This window comes from Schistocerca cancellata, chromosome 12, assembly GCF_023864275.1.
Source record: "Schistocerca cancellata isolate TAMUIC-IGC-003103 chromosome 12, iqSchCanc2.1, whole genome shotgun sequence".
Taxonomy (NCBI): domain Eukaryota; kingdom Metazoa; phylum Arthropoda; class Insecta; order Orthoptera; family Acrididae; genus Schistocerca; species Schistocerca cancellata.
Genome location: NC_064637.1, coordinates 151,705,265 through 151,722,858, shown reverse-complemented (window position 1 = coordinate 151,722,858; position 17,594 = coordinate 151,705,265). Strand labels below are relative to the sequence as shown.

Sequence of the window (17,594 nt, the reverse complement as noted above, 5' to 3'; positions counted from 1 at the left end):
GCCAAGACCGTAGGATCCTACGCAGTGCCGTAGGGGACCGCACCGCCACTTCCCAGCAAATTAAGGACACTGTTGCTCCTGGGGTATCGGCGAGGACCATTCGCAACCGTCTCCATGAAGCTGGGCTACGGTCCCGCACACCGTTAGGCCGTCTTCTGCTCACGCCCCAACATCGTGCAGCCCGCCTCCAGTGGTGTCGCGACAGGCGTGAATGGAGGGACGAATGGAGACGTGTCGTCTTCAGCGATGAGAGTCGCTTCTGCCTTGGTGCCAATGGTGGTCGTATGCGTGTTTGGCGCCGTGCAGGTGAGCGCCACAATCAGGACTGCATACGACCGAGGCACACAGGGCCAACACCCGGCATCATGGTGTGGGGAGCGATCGCCTACACTGGCCGTACACCACTGGTGATCGTCGAGGGGACACTGAATAGTGCACGGTACATCCAAACCGTCATCGAACCCATCGTTCTACCATTCCTAGACCGGCAAGGGAACTTGCTGTTCCAACAGGACAATGCACGTCCGCATGTATCCCGTGCCACCCAACGTGCTCTAGAAGGTGTAAGTCAACTACCCTGGCCAGCAAGATCTCCGGATCTGTCCCCCATTGAGCATGTTTGGGACTGGATGAAGCGTCGTCTCACGCGGTCTGCACGTCCAGCACGAACGCTGGTCCAACTGAGGCGCCAGGTGGAAATGGCATGGCAAGCCGTTCCACAGGACTACATCCAGCATCTCTACGATCGTCTCCATGGGAGAATAGCAGCCTGCATTGCTGCGAAAGGTGGATATACACTGTACTAGTGCCGACATTGTGCATGCTCTGTTGCCTGTGTCTATGTGCCTGTGGTTCTGTCAGTGTGATCATGTGATGTATCTGACCCCAGGAATGTGTCAATAAAGTTTCCCCTTCCTGGGACAATGAATTCACGGTGTTCTTATTTCAATTTCCAGGAGTGTATTTTTCGACATTAAGAGCTAGCTGCTATTCATCACACTAACTGGCTATTTTGTCTCAGTCCTCTTGTATCACTCAACTTTTGACACCTTACCGTAAATCACAGTGTCACCAGCAAACAATCGCAGATTGCAGCCCACCCTATATTCCAAATCATTTGTGTATAAAGGGACTACAGCGGTCCTTTTACACTTCCCTGGGGCACTCCTGACGGTACCCTTGCCTCTGATGAATATTCGCCGTAGAGGACGACGTACTGGGTTCTTTGTCTAAGAAGTCTTCGAGTTCACACATCTCTGAACTTATTCCAAACGCTCGTACTTTCGTTAACAACCTGCAATGGGTTATCATGTCAAATGATTTTCGGAAATCTAGAAATGTGGAATACTAATACGATGATGTGACTAGCTTACCATTTTCACCAGTAATCTCGTAATCACATTCTATCAGGTTGTTTCTCTCTGTTACAGGCGCTACCTTACACTTATCTATATTTACAGAGAATCTTGTTCAAGTCATTTTACACTGAAGCGCCAAAGAAGGTATAGGCATGCGTATTCAAATACAAAGTTATGTATACAGGCAGTATACGGCGCTGCGGTCGGCAACGACTGCATAAGACAAAACGTGTCTGGCGCAGTTGTTAGATTGGTTACTGTTGCTACATGGCAGATTACCAAGATTTAAGTGACTTTCAGCGTGATGTAGTAGTCGGTGCACGAGCTATGGGGCACAGCAATCCCGAAGTAACGATGAAGTGGGGATTTTTCCGTACAACCATTTCACGGGTGTACCCTGAATATGAGGAATCCATTGAAAATGAAATCTCCGACATCGCTGCGGCCGGAGAAAGATCCTGCAAGAACGGGACCAACGACGACTGAAGAGAATCAAAGAGACAGAAGTGCAACCATTCGGCAAATTGCTGCATATTTCAATGCTGGACCATCAACAAGTATCAGAGTGCGAACCATTCAACGAATCATCATCGATATGGGCTTTCGGAGCCGAAGGCCCACTCGTGTACCCTTGGTGACCGAACGACACAAATCTACATCTCGCCTCGGCCTGTCAACACCGGCATTGGGCTGTTGATGACTGGAAACATGTTGCCTGGTCGGACTAGTCTCAAATTGCATCGAGCAGATGGACGTGTACTGGTATGGAGACAATCTCATGAATCCATGGACCCTGCATGTCAGCAACGGACTGTTCAAGCTGGCAGAGGCTCTGTAATGGTGAGGGGCGTGTGCAGTTGGAGTGATATGGGACGCTTGATACGTTTAGATACGAGTCTGACAGGTGATACGTACTAAGCATCTTGTCTCACCACCAGCATCCATTTATGTCCATCGTGCATTCCGACGGACTTGGGCAATTCCAGCAGGACACCCCACACGCCCAGAATAGTACAGGGTGGCTCCAGAAACACTCTTCTGAGTTTAGACACTTCAGCTGGCCACCAAATTCTTGGATGCCTTGCAGCTCGCCGTTCAGAAGAGGGCTTCACCCATCTTACTCTTACCGATTTATGGACAGCCCTGCAGGATTCACGGTGTCAGTTCTCTCCAGTACTACTTCAGACAAGGCAGGTGCACCTGTTTCTTTGGCTCTTCAGTGTATATAACCTACAATTGTGGAACGACGATACTTTCCAATAGAGCGAAGATAAACAGGTATCTTAACTTTCAACGTATTTACTTCAGAATGTTACTGACATTTTATATTTACTCTCCCTGTTTACTGAAACCAGATATAGTCTCTGGACGCTACTGATATCATATCTTTAACTCCGCAGCTTCTTGCAGCGTCAGTTAATAAACGCACCCAGTGCAGTTGCATAATACATGTTTACTTTTTCTTTTTTCAGGTCGCTTCTCCTTGGAGTAGAGTTGATTCAGTCGTATCTGCCGCTCCCAAGCAAATTTAGTCAAGCAAACATCGCAGCCCTCCATGTGATATAATGCGACCGTGGTAAGCTCCCGTTTGCGTCACATCATATCGTCGAAATGAGACGTACATACAGTGAACATCGACACTTAAAAATACAGAATTTGGCAGAATAAACATGAATTTGACAGATTCTGCCGCCAGCCACACGTCCCAACAATCAGGCGTGATGGTCTTGGATGCAGGACCCTTTAGCTGACATCCGCAGCGTCCTTACAGCACAGCGGTACGCCCACGATATTTCACACCCCGTTTTGTTGCCCCTAATGGAAAGCCATAGTTTCTCTTCGTGCTTATCAATGCCTGCCTTGGCCAGCAAGGTCGCCGGATCTCTTCCAAATAAAGAGGTTTTTTTTGGACAGTACGTGGCACGATTTCTCTCAGGAGAACATCCAGCAACCCTACTAATCGATCGATGGTAAGTCGAATATTTGTTTGCATAAGGGCAGGATGTGGACCAACTTGTTAATTATTTCCGCAATTTGTAGAGCTCTTTCTGTTGAATTTATCATCCAATTTTCCTGCAGCTGTAAGGATTTATTTGTCTGTGAGTATAATGAAATGTATTGACTTCTGTCCCTGTCGGGTAATTTCTCCGTGATGCATATTTTTTCGAGTGTATAAAAAGTTTCGTCATGCAGTTCAGTACTTTGATGTTGACCACGCGGTGCGTCAAAGATTGCTATATGTTTATGAAGACTTCGAAAAAAAACCTAAAAAATATTTTCCACGCAATAAAAAACACTGCAGAACCTAATGGCTTTCATTCGAATCAAGTAAGTGCATACAGTGCTATAGTGAACATTGGCAAAATCAGTTCCGTTTTGTCTTACTGGAAAACGAAATTTGAGAGTAGACTACAACTGCTATGTCATAAATAATATTGAAAAATGCCGCCTTAAAACATTTCGTTACGATGTAGAGGCATTAGTTCTCAAAATCTGCAATGAACTTGCACATCTCGTGAATCAAATGTTGAGTCATTGAGAAAATTTTCAGATTGTTTAAGACTGATTTGGCAGTTTGAGACATCAAAAGGCGAGCATGATGCCGAAGAACTTCCTGAATGCTATCTACATTTTCCCTGTTCGAAACTGTTGTTAGAAAACAGCTTTGTTCAAAATGGTTTAAATGGCTCTAATCACTATGGGTTTAACATCTGAGGTCATCAGTCCTCTAGACTTAGAACTACTTAAACCTAACTAACCTAAGGACATCAAACACATCCATGCCCCAGGCAGGATTCGAACCTGCGACCGTAGCAGCAGCGCGGTTCCAGACTGAAGCGCCTAGAACCGCTCGGTCACAGTGGCCGGCTCAGCTTTGTTACTCATGTTGATTTCCAAACAGTGATAAAGGACCATAAGAGCGAGCCAGAGAGCAGGAAACAAAGTTAATGAAATCCTGGAAGAAACACCAAAACCACAGCGGTAGAGTTTAGAAAATAATGCATAATCTTTCTTGTCAAGTTGCATTGACTCTTTGTCCCAAAACTGTGACTTTTCTGGGAACAACGTGTTAAATCTGCATACCAGTTTTTCTCTTTAAAGAAGACGAAGATTTTCGCCTACAATTGTTTTAAAAACTGTCAAGAAGTAGAGACTCAATCTGAATGAAGCTTAGTTAAAGAATGAATTCTGCTACTTCCGGAATGCATACACTGGAGCTCAAGGTAGTAAAGCAGGACACATTTTGGCGCATTTGTTTGGGCGGTAGATCGCAGTTGACATCTCCCGTTCCCATTGGCTTCGTGTTGCATCATACATATTTTCAGTGACTCATTTTGTGAAAGAATCTTCAGTATGATGAAGAACCAGTGGTCAGAAGGAACAAGCCCTTAGCCTTAGCGAAAAGCGATCTTCAAATAGAAGTGCGCTTGTTACTGTTGGACATTTTCTTCAAGACTTTTCATTTCTCTCTCTTTTAATTCATGAATTGAATATAACAAATTGGCTGTAAATGTTCATTTAAAAATTCCGTTCGTGTTTCAATGGTAAATCCATGCATTATAAATAAGAATGGAAAGGAGACGACTTTATTTTTTTTAATTTTTGTGTTAATACAACATTAAAACTAAATTTTGATATGTTTAGAATTCTAGGTACAACAGATTGGTTATATCACTAATGACATCTGCAGTAAACTCTTAGCTTTTTCTTCACTCCTGTATGATCGACAAGTTATCCAGCCCTGGGGTTTGGAAAGGTGGCATTCCTGTTAACTTCAACTCGCTGCCTCGCTGGACATCACTACTAGCGCACACGTTTTGCTTTACTCAGAAAACAAACAAACCAGGTTATTATGTTTAGGAAACCACTGTGAAGCAAGAACTGCAAGGCCGCTATGCCTCTGACTCGCAACACACAGTTTGAAAACTCGTAAGAGATCTGTAGCCCAGTTTTCTGTAAGCTTTCGCAATTGAGACAGAAGCATAGACAGCGTGTGGGTGATGCGCGTATGTGTACACCTGCCAATTACAAAAACAAAAAATCTGGAGATATTTAAAAATCGAGAGATTCAGTTTTAAAAATCTGGAAGTACGAGTGACCATAACATGCGGTTCATTTCAGAGTAATCTCGAGAGAACTGTTGCGAATCTTTTCCAATGACGTCACAAATAAGGACTATAAAAAGACTAGAAATACCTAAATTCCTAAAACAAGAGAAAGGCAAGCACGGACCTATAGCGGACTGGTGCGTGGTGCACAGAAACAAGTAGCACAGAACTGTTACCCCCCCCCCCCCCATTTATTTTCGCTATAACGCTTCGACCGTTAAGCTCTCATAATCTTAATTTTCAACTTAAACTTGTTATAATGTAAGGAAATTGACGGAGATCCGAAATGTGAAATAATTTGGGTGAAGGTCACGGTTAACGCAGGCTCAGACATGGTAATTGGATGTCTCTATAGGGCCCCTGGCTCAGCAGCTGTTGTGGCTGAGCACCTGAAGGATAATTTGGAAAATATTTCGAATAGATTTCCCCGCCATGTGATAGTTCTGGGTGGAGATTTTAATTTGCCGGATATAGACTGGGAGACTCAAACGTTCATAACGGGTGGCAGGGACAAATAATCCAGTGACATTTTTTTAAGTGCTTTATCCGAAAACTATCTTGAGCAGTTAAACAGAGAACCGACTCGTGGCAATAACATATTAGACCTTCTGGTGGCAAACAGACCCGAACTATTTGAAACAGTTAACGCAGTTAACGCAGAACAGGGAATCAGCGACCATAAAGCGGTTACGGCATCGATGATTTCAGCCGTAAATAGAAATACTAAAAAAAGGTTGGAAGATTTTTCTGTTTAGCAAAAGTGACAAAAAGCAGATTACAGAGTACCTGACGGCTCAACACAAAAGTTTTGTCTAAAGTACAGATAGTGTTGAGGATCAGTCGACAAAGTTCAAAACCATCGTACAATATGTGTTAGATGAGTATGTGCCAAGCAATATCGTAAGAGATGGAAAAGAGCCACCGTGGTACAACAACCGAGTTAGAAAACTTCTGCGGAAGCAAAGGGAACTTCACAGCAAACATAAACATAGCCAAAGCCTTGCAGACAAACAAAAATTACGCGTAGCGAAGTGTAGTGTGAGGAGGGCTATGCGAGAGGCGTTCAATGAATTCGAAATTAAAGTTCTATGTTATGACTTGGCAGAAAATCCTAAGAAATTTTGGTCTTACGTCAAAGCGGTAGGTCGATCAAAACAAAATGTCCAGACACTCTGTGACCAAAATGGCACTGAAACAGAGGATGACAGACTAAAGAGCTTTTTCCAAAGCTGTTTCACAGAGGAAGACTGCACTGTAGTTCCTTCTCTAGAATGTCGCACGGATGACAAAATGGTACATATCGAAATAGACGACAGAGGGATATAGAAACAATTAAAATCACTCAAAAGAGGAAAGGCTGCTGGATCTGATGGGATATGAGTTCGAGTTTACACATAGTATGCGAAGGAACGTGCCCACCTTCTTCCAGCGGTGTACCGTAGGTCTCTAGAAGCGCGTAGCGTTCCAAAGGATTGGAAAAGGGCACAGGTCATCCCCGTTTTCAAGAAGGGACGTCGAACAGATGTGCAGAACTATAGACCTATATCTCTAACGTCTATCAGGTGTAGAATTTTGGAACACGTATTGTGTTCGAGTATAATGACTTTTCTGGAGACGAGAAATCTACTCTGTAGGAATCAGCATGGGTATCGAAAAAGACGATCATTGAAACCCAGCTCGCGCTATTCGTCCACGAGACTCAGAGGGCCATAGACACGGGTTCCCAGGTAAATGCCGTGTTTCTTGACCTCCGCAAGGCGTTCGATACAGTTCCCCACAGTCGTTTAATGAACAAAATAAGAGCATATGGGCTATCAGACCAATTGTGTGATTGGATTGAAGAGTTCCTAGATAACAGAAAGCAGCATGTCATTCTCAATGGAGAGAAGTCTTCCGAAGTAAGAGTGATTTCAGGTGTGCCGCAGGGGAGTGTCATAGGACCGTTGCTATTCACAATATACATAAATGACCTGGTGGATGACATCGGAAGTTCACTGAGGCTTTTTGCTGTGGTATATCGAGAGGTTGTAACATTGGAAAATTGTACTGAAATGCAGGAGGATCTGCAGCGAATTGACGCATGGTGCAGGGAATGGCAATTGAATCTCAATGTAGACAAGTGTAATGTGCTGCGAATACATAGAAAGAAAGATCCCTTATCATTTAGCTACAATATAGCAGGTCAGCAACTGGAAGTAGTTAATTCCATAAATTATCTGTGAGTACGCATTAGGAGTGATTTAAAATGGAAGGATCATATAAAGTTGATCGTCGGTAAAGCAGATGCCAGACTGTTTATTGGAAGAATCCTAAGGAAATGCAGTCCTAAAACAGAGGAAGTAGGTTACAGTACACTTGTTCGCCCACAGTTTGAATACTGCTCAGCAGTGTGGGATCCCTACCAGATAGGATTGATAGAAGAGATAAAGAAGATCCAACGGAGAGCAGCGCGCTTCGTTACAGGATCATTTAGTAACCGCGAAAGCGTTACGGAGATGATAGATAAACTCCAGCGGAAGACTCTGCAAGAGAGACGCTCAGTAGCTCGGTACGGTCTTTTGTTGAAGTTTCGAGAACATACCTTCACCGAGGAGTCAAGCAGTATATTGCTCCCTCCTACGTATATCTCGCGAAGAGACCATGAGGATAAAATCAGAGATTAGAGCCCACACAGAGGCATACCGACAATCCTTCTTTCCACGAACAATACGAGACTGGAATAGAAGGGAGAACCGATAGAGGTACTCAAGGTACCCTCCGCCACACACCATCAAGTGGCTTGCGGAGTATGGATGTAGATGTAGATAATGGCTCAACACCCTTGCACCCTTTTTTTAAATTTTTTTTTTTGCATATTGGTATTCCGGTTGCTATGAGTTTATTTATCGATTCTCATTTTTTATTTGTAGTCACTGTGGCTATTTGAGTTTACATTTTAGTCGTTTGGAGATAGTGAGTGTAGCTGTGAACGCTAGAAAATGGAGTGCCAAATGGAGAAATCGAAACATTCGGGACATATTCTTCTGCTTGAGTCGAGTAGAGGGGTGACAGCAGCGGAGACAGTCAGGAGCAATTGCGCTGTGTACGAGAATAATCCCAATGCACAGGGCACGAGAAGAAATTGGTTTTCTCGTTTTGAGGAGTATCGTTTTGACATCAGTGACACTCCACATTCAGGAAGGCTTTTGGGGCTGGACGAAGATCGTTTAAATGTATTAACCCACAACGATTCACGTCAGTGTACTCGAGAACTGGCAAAAGTAATGAACTGTGATCATTCCACCATCGTGCGAGATTTGCATGCAATAAGGAAGGTTTAAAACTCGACTGCGTGAGTACAGCACGTGCTAAGCAAAAATCAGCGGATGGCCATACGTGCATCTTTGCTTCCTCGTCATCAATTGGCTCGTGAACACCACCGACCATTCCTATCCCGTAACGTTACTGGTGACGAGAAATGGTATCTTTATTAAAAATAAGGAAAAGAATGGAATGGCTGTGCGCGAACAAAGCAGCAGCTCCCCTACAAAGCCCTGCTAACATCCACAAAATATGTTATGCATCTAGTGAAACAATGACAGTGCAGACGCAACCGAAGAACAACGACCAGGAATATTGCGTGAAGTGATGCTCCTCTACGGTAACGCCCTCCCGCATTTTGCTAGACTGACAAAAAACACCTGATCTGGCGCCCTCAGATTTTCACCTTCCCCAGTCTTTTATCATACGGAACTGAGGGAAATTCCTTTATGGATGAAACTGCGCTCCGAACATGGCTCCACGAGATCTTTGCCTCAAAACCACATGTTATTTGTACAATTGCGGAATCGAAAAGTTACCCCAGCGTTGTCAGACTGTTATAATACTGAAGAAGCATATATTATTTATGACAAAAGTCTTTTGTTATGAGTTTCTGTTGTCTTTATTAAAATTATGGATAAACGCTGCGAACTTATGCGCCATCCCAATATTTACGATCGCGTTGTACGACATCGCGCATGTTTAACTGTCACGCATGTCTATTTGCGATCGAGCTAATTATTTACGAGCGCTTCTACTACCTCAAGCTTGTACTTCCTGAGCTTCTAACATCGACCATATATTTTAATCTTCTTATTTTCAACTCTCTTTAACTTTTGCTAACTGTTTTTTATTACATGTTTATGTGCAGCACGCACCAGTCTGCTACAAGTATTATTTTACGTATTTTTCCCTCCAGGAATTTCGATTATTCTTAAAGAAAACTATGAATCGACCTTCGTTATCTATAGCGTAGCCCAGGTAATCCTTTCAGGTATTCAAGTAAAAAATAACACTCTTAAGCATTATACCGATTATAAGAACGTTGGATAATGATCGACTTTTTAATTAATCACAATAACAACACACAGACACAAATTCGAACAGAGCACAACACTGAGCAATACGAGTATATACTCTATAAAATGCGCGAGAATGAGGAAAAAATAACAACCTATATACAGATCAAATGACCTCCGATTTTATAAACTTCTATACATATATGGATTAAAAAGGAATATGAACGAATAACTTCCAGCCATTGGCAAAAAAAAAAAAAAAAAAAAAAAAGAAAAAAAAAAAAAGAAAAAAAAAAAAAAACTGAAACGGCGAGGTTTCAAAACACGTGTATTAGGTTTGCCGATAATTAACCAGAAATAATGGAGTAATCGGGAGGTAGGAGGAAATAAGTAGCAAATCGGGATTCTCGCCTAAATGGGGAAAGTTGGCACGTAATGATGTGTCAAGGGGCGGCTCAGACGTCTGCTAATGTTGAGGAAACCTTCCTTGAAAAGCCAGTGACTGCGTGTGGTACAACGGCATGGTGCAAATCTTTCAACTCGGCCCCACTTCGTCGACTTACTTGTCCCGCAAGAACCCCAGTTATCGAACCGGCGAAAGGGGACCTTATAATGAATCATCCCCCTGTAACATCACCTTTTATTAAATAGAAATAACCGTTACCATGTATACTATCGATTCTTGCATACGTTAAAATTATCTCAGCTGTTTCACTAAAAGAATTCATAGGATTTTGTATATGATGTTTTATATTTCAGGCTAAAATGTATAAAAAAGAAATTAATGTGTTACAATCGATATGTACTAACAGTTAAAATTACTCTTCTTTTAAAAATAATCGAAATTACAAAATTTTTAACAGACTTAAAATTCATATTATTAATCGCGCAATCTAACGCTAATTATTAAATTTGTTTTTTAGATTTATTTATGAAATAATTATATAATTTGGTAAAGATTCTTCTCCTGTCGAGAAAGTTTGTAAACTCCTTTGCTTTGTAAACTCTTTGGACATTGAGTTACTGCAGAATGTAAGTAGTAGTGGGCATGCCTCAGATGGAAGTAGACGTTTTTATAAGTTTGTCACCAACAACGTAATTATTGGCTTTTGAATGTGGAAATTATATAGTCGGTGTGATTTAGCAGAATGGGATAAAATAAAAAGATATTCATAGCAACAGGCAACTCTTCCTCAGTTCCCAGACACAACAAGATTTTGAGCCAACAACAACAAGATAATTAAAATCTTCTTCTTTTGTAATCTTAGTCCACTCGAAGTTTTCAAAATTTGTGCAAAGCATGAGAACTTTAATGGCGATGTGTGGGAGTGAAAGATTACAACCTACAGTTTAATATCGAATCCGAATGACGTGTCGTACCTGGCGATTCCCCACATCTTTGACAGATAAAGGCTACGTTAAAGACAGATAGATAATTATTTACCGCTGAACCAACATGCCCGACTGGCGGATGATGCGCAGAGTGATCTTGAGGATAGCTTACTGCTTTACTATTTACCGTCACAGACATTTCTGCGGAAAAATGGTGGCTGACTTAATAGCACTCAGGGGAGAGGCTATCGGCGACCCAATTTCACACAGAGTTTTTAAGCTTTTGAGTCCCAACAATATGAAAAAATATTATTTTAAAATTTATCACAAAATTAACAATTTTATCATAGTGAGCAACGAGTACAAGAATAAATTGGTAAAAATTAAGCAATCAGTTGTTTCAAGGTGGTGGTTCCGCTTTTGAACCACTGGGAAATACAATTTTGAAGCACTTGCCATTTCATGAGATGTTTGAAAACAAAATCGCCTCTTAAAAAATACGTAATAATAGGCTTAAAATTTAATAAATTGATATCACAAGTTCATACTGGCCAGCAATTTCATTTCCAAGGAAGGAAGAAAGGATGATTGGGTTTAAAATCCCGTCGATATCGATATCATTAGAGACGGGAACTGAAGTCTGCCGTGCCCTTTCAATGGAACCATCCCGGCATTTGCTTGGAGCGATATAGGGAAATCACGGAAAATCTAAATCTGGATGGCCGGACACGGGTTTGAACCGCTTTCCTCCAGAATGCTAGTCCAGTGCGCTAACTACTGCGCCATCTCGCTCGGATTTCATTTCTAAATCATTTATAAAAGCAGTAGCACAAACTCAAATTGACGGGACGGGAACTTACGATATTCTTCCTTCGGCGCCTATCCGGTTCAGATGTTGGCGATCGTGATGGATTTCTTCTCTTGTTGGTAGGAACACGGAGCTGTTCCGACGAGCACACTTAGCCAGCAGCTAAGGTTGTCAAACCAAGATATTTGTCTCTTTCCAGGACCTGTTTTGCTGTACATTTTCCTCTTAAGTATTCTTTTGTAGCAAATCATATCTATTTTTATTCCGCATACAACTTTCAGCGTTTCACAATTTGATCAATTCAGGAGTAGTGCTCAAAACCTCTACGTCTGTCACTCTGTGGGTCCAAGGTATTCTCAGGATCCGCCTATGAAGCCACAATTCAAAGGCTGCCAGCTTCTTCTCCATGTTTTTATTTGTGGTCCATCTCTCTACCCCATACAGGAGGATAAATACACAGAGCACTGCAAAAGTCTGATTTATTTTTCGTAATGTTAGGTTATGGCTTTTGAAGACAGCACTCATTTTCTGAAACACAGTTCTTGCTTTCACGATGCGAATCTTGATTTCTTGCGAGTTATCCAAATTTTCGTTTACTACGGTTCGAAGGTATGCATATTTTTCACCCCTTCTGCAGTTCTATGGTGTATGACTAAGCTTACTCCTGTAATATTTTCCTTATTTACGACCATGAGTTTTGTCTTTGTGGTGTTTATTTCGTGCCCATGCTGACAGCTTACTCTTACAGTTCTATCCATAAATAATTTAACGCTTGGATAGAGTCAGCAAATACAATAGAATCATCAGCATATCGAAGGTTGTTTAATCTTATTCCATTTATCACAATTTCTTCTTCTACTTCTTGTAGGATTCTCTGAATATGAATTCTGAGTATATATTAAATAGCATGGGCGACAAGATACATCCCTGTCTTACTCCTCTGCGAATTTCGAATGCTTCGATGTAGTCCCCAACAATAGGCGCGCTGTTTCATTCCAGTGCAGGTTCTTGATGATTCGCAGATATCTTTTCCCCATTCCAATATTTCTCAAAATCTCCATCAATTTTCTCTATCTAAGGCCTTCTGGAAATCTAAATACGTTTTTATTAGATATAGATAATCATCAGTTAGAACGTAATGTCAGCTTTTGGCAGTTCGGTATTGTCATTCCTTAAGTCATTCTACACTACTGGCCATTAAAATTGCTACACCACGAAGATGAGATGCTAAAGAAGCGAAATTTAACCAGCAGGAAGAAGATGCTGTGATATGCAATGCTTTTCAGAGCATTCACACAAGGTTAGCGCCGGTGGCGACACCTACAACGTGCTGACATGAGGAAAGTTTCCAACCGATTTCTCATACACAAACAGCAGTTGACCGGCGTTGCCAGGTGAAACGATGTGATGCCTCGTGTGAGGAGGAAAAATGCGTACCATCACGTTTCCGACTTTGACAAAGGTAGGATAGTAGCCTATCGCGACTGCGGTTTATCGCATCGCGAATTTGCTGCTCGAGTTGGTCGAGATCCAATGACTGTTATCAGAATATGGAATCTGTGGGTTCAGGAGAGTAATACGGAACGCCTTGCTGGATCCCAACGGCCTCGTACCACTAGCAGTCGAGATGACAGGCATATTATCCGAATGGCTGTAACGGATCGTACAGCCACGTCTCGACCCCTGAGTCAACAGATGGGGACGTTTGCAAGACAACAACCATCTGCACGAACAGTTCGACGACGTTTGCAGCAGCATGGACTATCAGCTCGGAAACAGTGGCTCCGGTTACACTTGACGCTGCATCACAGACAGGAGCTCCTGCGATGGTCTACTCAACGACGAATCTGGGTGCACTAATGGCAAAACGTCATTTTTTCGGATGAATCCATGTTCTGTGTACAGCATCATGATGCTCGCATCCGTGTTTGGCGACATCGCGGTGAACGCACATTGGAAGCGCGTATTCGGCATCGCCATACTGGCGTATCCCCCGGCGTGATGGCATGGGGTGCCATTGGTTACATGTCTCGGTCACCTCTTGTTCGCATTGCCGGCACTTTGAACAGTGGACGTTACATTTCAGATGCGTTACGACCCGTGGCTCTACCCTTCATTCGATCCCTGCGAAACCCTACATTTCAGCAGGATAATGCACGACCGCATGTTCTAGGTCCCGTACGGGCCTTTCTGGATACAGAAAATGTTCGACTGCTGCCGTGGCCAGCGCATTCTCCAGATCTCTCACCAATTGTCAACGTCTGGTCAATGGTGGCCGAGCAACTGCCTCGTCACAATCCGCCAGTCACTACTCTTGATGAACTGTGGTATCGTGTTGAAGCTGCATGGGCAGCTGTACCTGTACACGCCATCCGAGCTCTGTTTGACTCAATGCCCAGGCGTATCAAGGCCGTTATTACGGCCAGAGGTGGTTGTTCTGGGTACTGATTTCTCAGGATCTATGCACCCAAACTGCGTGAAAATGTAATTACGTCAGTTCTAGTATAGTATATTTGTCCAATGAATACCTGTTTGTAATCTGCATTTCTTCTAGGTGTGGCAATTTTAATGGCCAGTTGTGTAGTAATGAGCGCATATCGCTACATAAAATAGTCTCCTGAAGAAGATGAACGTTTAACTATATGGATGTTTTTGGTACTTACTGCGTCACCCTGATGCAGATTCCGTCATCGTTTGCAGTTCTCGCCGATCCCCAGGTAACAACAGCTGAGAGGGCGCAGGCTGCCAGGATCAGCCAACACTGCTGGCGCGCCATCTCCTGTCAACACGAATAGTTCTTGTTGTTGTTGTTGTTGTTGTTGGTGGTGGTGGTGGTGGTATGTGGTCTGGTCGAAGGAAAGCTTGATTAACATCTTCACCTACATATACAGGGTGCGTCAAAAAAATGTATACACACTTTGAACTGTCATATACAATTTATTTCCCGTCCTACAAGGTTAAATATCTGTGAGAAAGTAATGGTATATTTCTTCAACAGGTGGCAGCAGTGGCAAGGAAGTTACTGCAACATGGCGGACGTTCGTTTGAGCTTTGAAGTGCGGAAGCAGATAATTACGTGGTACTCGAAGTTTGAGAATGTAGCTGCGGTTCGAAGACAGTGGAGAAGTGAGTATGTTACAGAACCACCTTGAAGGTTAACAATTACACGTCTACGAGACAAATTCGAAATTCACGGAACAGTGTGTGATGTGCATAAAGGTCGATCAGGGCGACCTCGTACAGCTACAAGTGATGATCCCACAACTGCGGTCTCGGAACTGTTTCAGCGTTCGCCTCAAAAATCTTCAAGGCAAGCGGCACGTGAGAGTAATGTAGGTGCTAGTAGTGTGCTACGCATTCTGAAGAAAGGCAAGTTTCGAGTGTACATTCCAAGGCTGGTGCAACAGCTAAGTGACGACGATCCAGATCGAAGGTTAGAATTTTGTGAATGTGTTCAGGAGATGGTGAGACGTGAAACAGGATTTATGGGTAGCATAATTTGGTCGGATGAAGCCCAATTCAAACTCAATGGAACTGTCAATAGGCACAGTTGTGTGTACTGGGCTGAAGATAATCCTCACACTACAGTTGAAAAGGCTGCGAATTTTCCTGGTGTAAATGTGTGATGTGGTTTGTCTGCAAGGGGACTCATTGGGCCTTTCCGCTTTCAAGGTACTGTTACTGGAGAAACGTACCTAACAATGCTTGCTGACTCCATATGCCCTGCCATTCGTGCATTATACGGTAATGATGAGTTTTATTTCCAACAAGATGGCGCCCCGCCGCACTATCATAGGGACGTACGAGCATACCTGGATCACAATGTGCCAGGCCAGTGGATAGGACGCAGGGGACCAATCGAGTTTCCTGCACGCTCTCCAGACCTCACGCCGCTGGATTTCTTCTTATGGGGCACAGTAAAAGATGAGGCGTAAAAACGTAAACCACGTAACGTGGACACACTTTGAAATGAGGTTCAGGCGGTGTGCGCAGAAATCTCATTGGACACTTTGGTACGATGTACGGAATCAGTGGTGACTCATACTCAGAAATGTATTGATGCTGAAGACCACCAGTTTGGACATTAATCACATTCGCAAAGTACATTTATTTTTCCAACGGGACTTTAAGCTTTTCATTTCCAGAAATTTAACATTGCAGAACAGGAAATAAATTTTATATGACGCTTCAAAGTGTGGATACATTTTTTTGACGCACCCTGTATACTCTGCAAGCCACCGTACGGTGCGTGGCGGAGTGTACCCTGTACCACTTCTAGTCATTTGCTTTTCTGTTCCACTCGCAAATACAGCGAGGGAAAAAGGACTGTCTATAAGCCTCTATATGAGCCCTAACTTCTCATATCTTATCTTCGTAGTCCTAACGCGCAATGTATGTTGGCTTGAGAAGAATCGTTCTGCAGTCAGCTTCAAATACCGGTTCTCTGCAGTTTTCTTAGTAGTGTTTCTCGAAGCGAACGTCGCCTTCCCTCCAGGGATTCCCACTTCGGTTCCCGAAGCATCTCCGTTACACTTACGTGTTACTGGAACCTACCGGAAACAAATCTAGCTGTCCGCCTCTGAATTGCTTCGATGTCTTTCTTCAATCCGACCTGGTACAGATCCCAAACACCCGAGCAGTACTCAAAAATAGGTCGCAAAAGAGTCCTATATGCGGTCTCCTTTTTAGGAGAGAGTGGTTCACCTGTAAAGGAGACCATTCGCCTTTCCTACCACTGTTCTCACATGCTCGTTATCTCATATCGCGTTGCAACGTTACAGCCAGATATTTAAACAACTTGACTGCGTCAAGCACGACACTAGTTATACTGTATCCGAACATTACAGGTTTGTTCTTACTTCTCATCCACAAATGGCTCTGAGCACTATCGGACTTAACTTTTGAGGTCATCAGTCCCCTAGAACTCAGAACTACTTAAACCTAACTAACCTAAGGTCATCACACACATCCATGCCCGAGGCAGGGTTCGCACCTGCTACCGTAGCGGTCGCTCGGTTCCAGACTGTAGCGCCTAGAACCGCTCGGCCACTCCGGCCGGCCAACTCATCCACATTAACTTGCAGTTTTCCATATTTAGAGCTAGCTGACATTCATCACACCAACTGGAAATTTTGTCTACGTGGTCTTGTATCTACCTATAGTCACTCAACCTCGACACCTTACGGTACACCACAGCATCATCAGCAAACAACCGCAGATAGAGGACAACAGAGGTCCTATCACACTTCCCTGGGGCCCTCCTGACGATGCCCTTGTCTCTTATGAACATTTGCCGTCGAGGAACAACATACTGGGTTCCATTATTTAAGAAGTCTTCGAGCCACTCACATAACTGTGAACTTATTCCATACGCTCGTACCTTCGTGAACAGTCTGCAATGGGGCACCGTGTCAAAAAAAATCTTTCCGGAAACCTAGAAATGTGGAATCTGCCTGTTGCCCTTCAGACATAGTTCGCAGTGTATGTGAGAAAAGGGCAAGTTTCGCACGAACAATGTTTTCTAAAACCATGCTGATTGATGCACATAAGCTTCTCAGTCTCAAGAAAGTTTATTTTATTCGAACTGAGAATATGATCAAGGATTTTGCAGCAGACAGAAGTTAGGAATGTTCGGTCTGTAATTTTCGGGGTCCGTTCTTTTACCCTT

The 17,594-nt window shown here is 43.2% G+C and overlaps 1 protein-coding gene across 1 annotated transcript in view; it reads right to left on the bottom strand.

Annotated features, from left to right (window-relative positions):
• The window catches only part of LOC126109605 (mucin-5AC-like), a 297,865-nt gene that overhangs the window by 153,024 nt on the left and 127,247 nt on the right, over positions 1–17,594 (bottom strand). The window contains exon 2 of the mRNA XM_049914648.1: positions 14,590–14,705. Coding sequence (XP_049770605.1) covers positions 14,590–14,702 — 113 coding nt within the window. The 5' untranslated portion in view covers positions 14,703–14,705. The remainder of the gene's footprint in view (positions 1–14,589; positions 14,706–17,594) is intronic.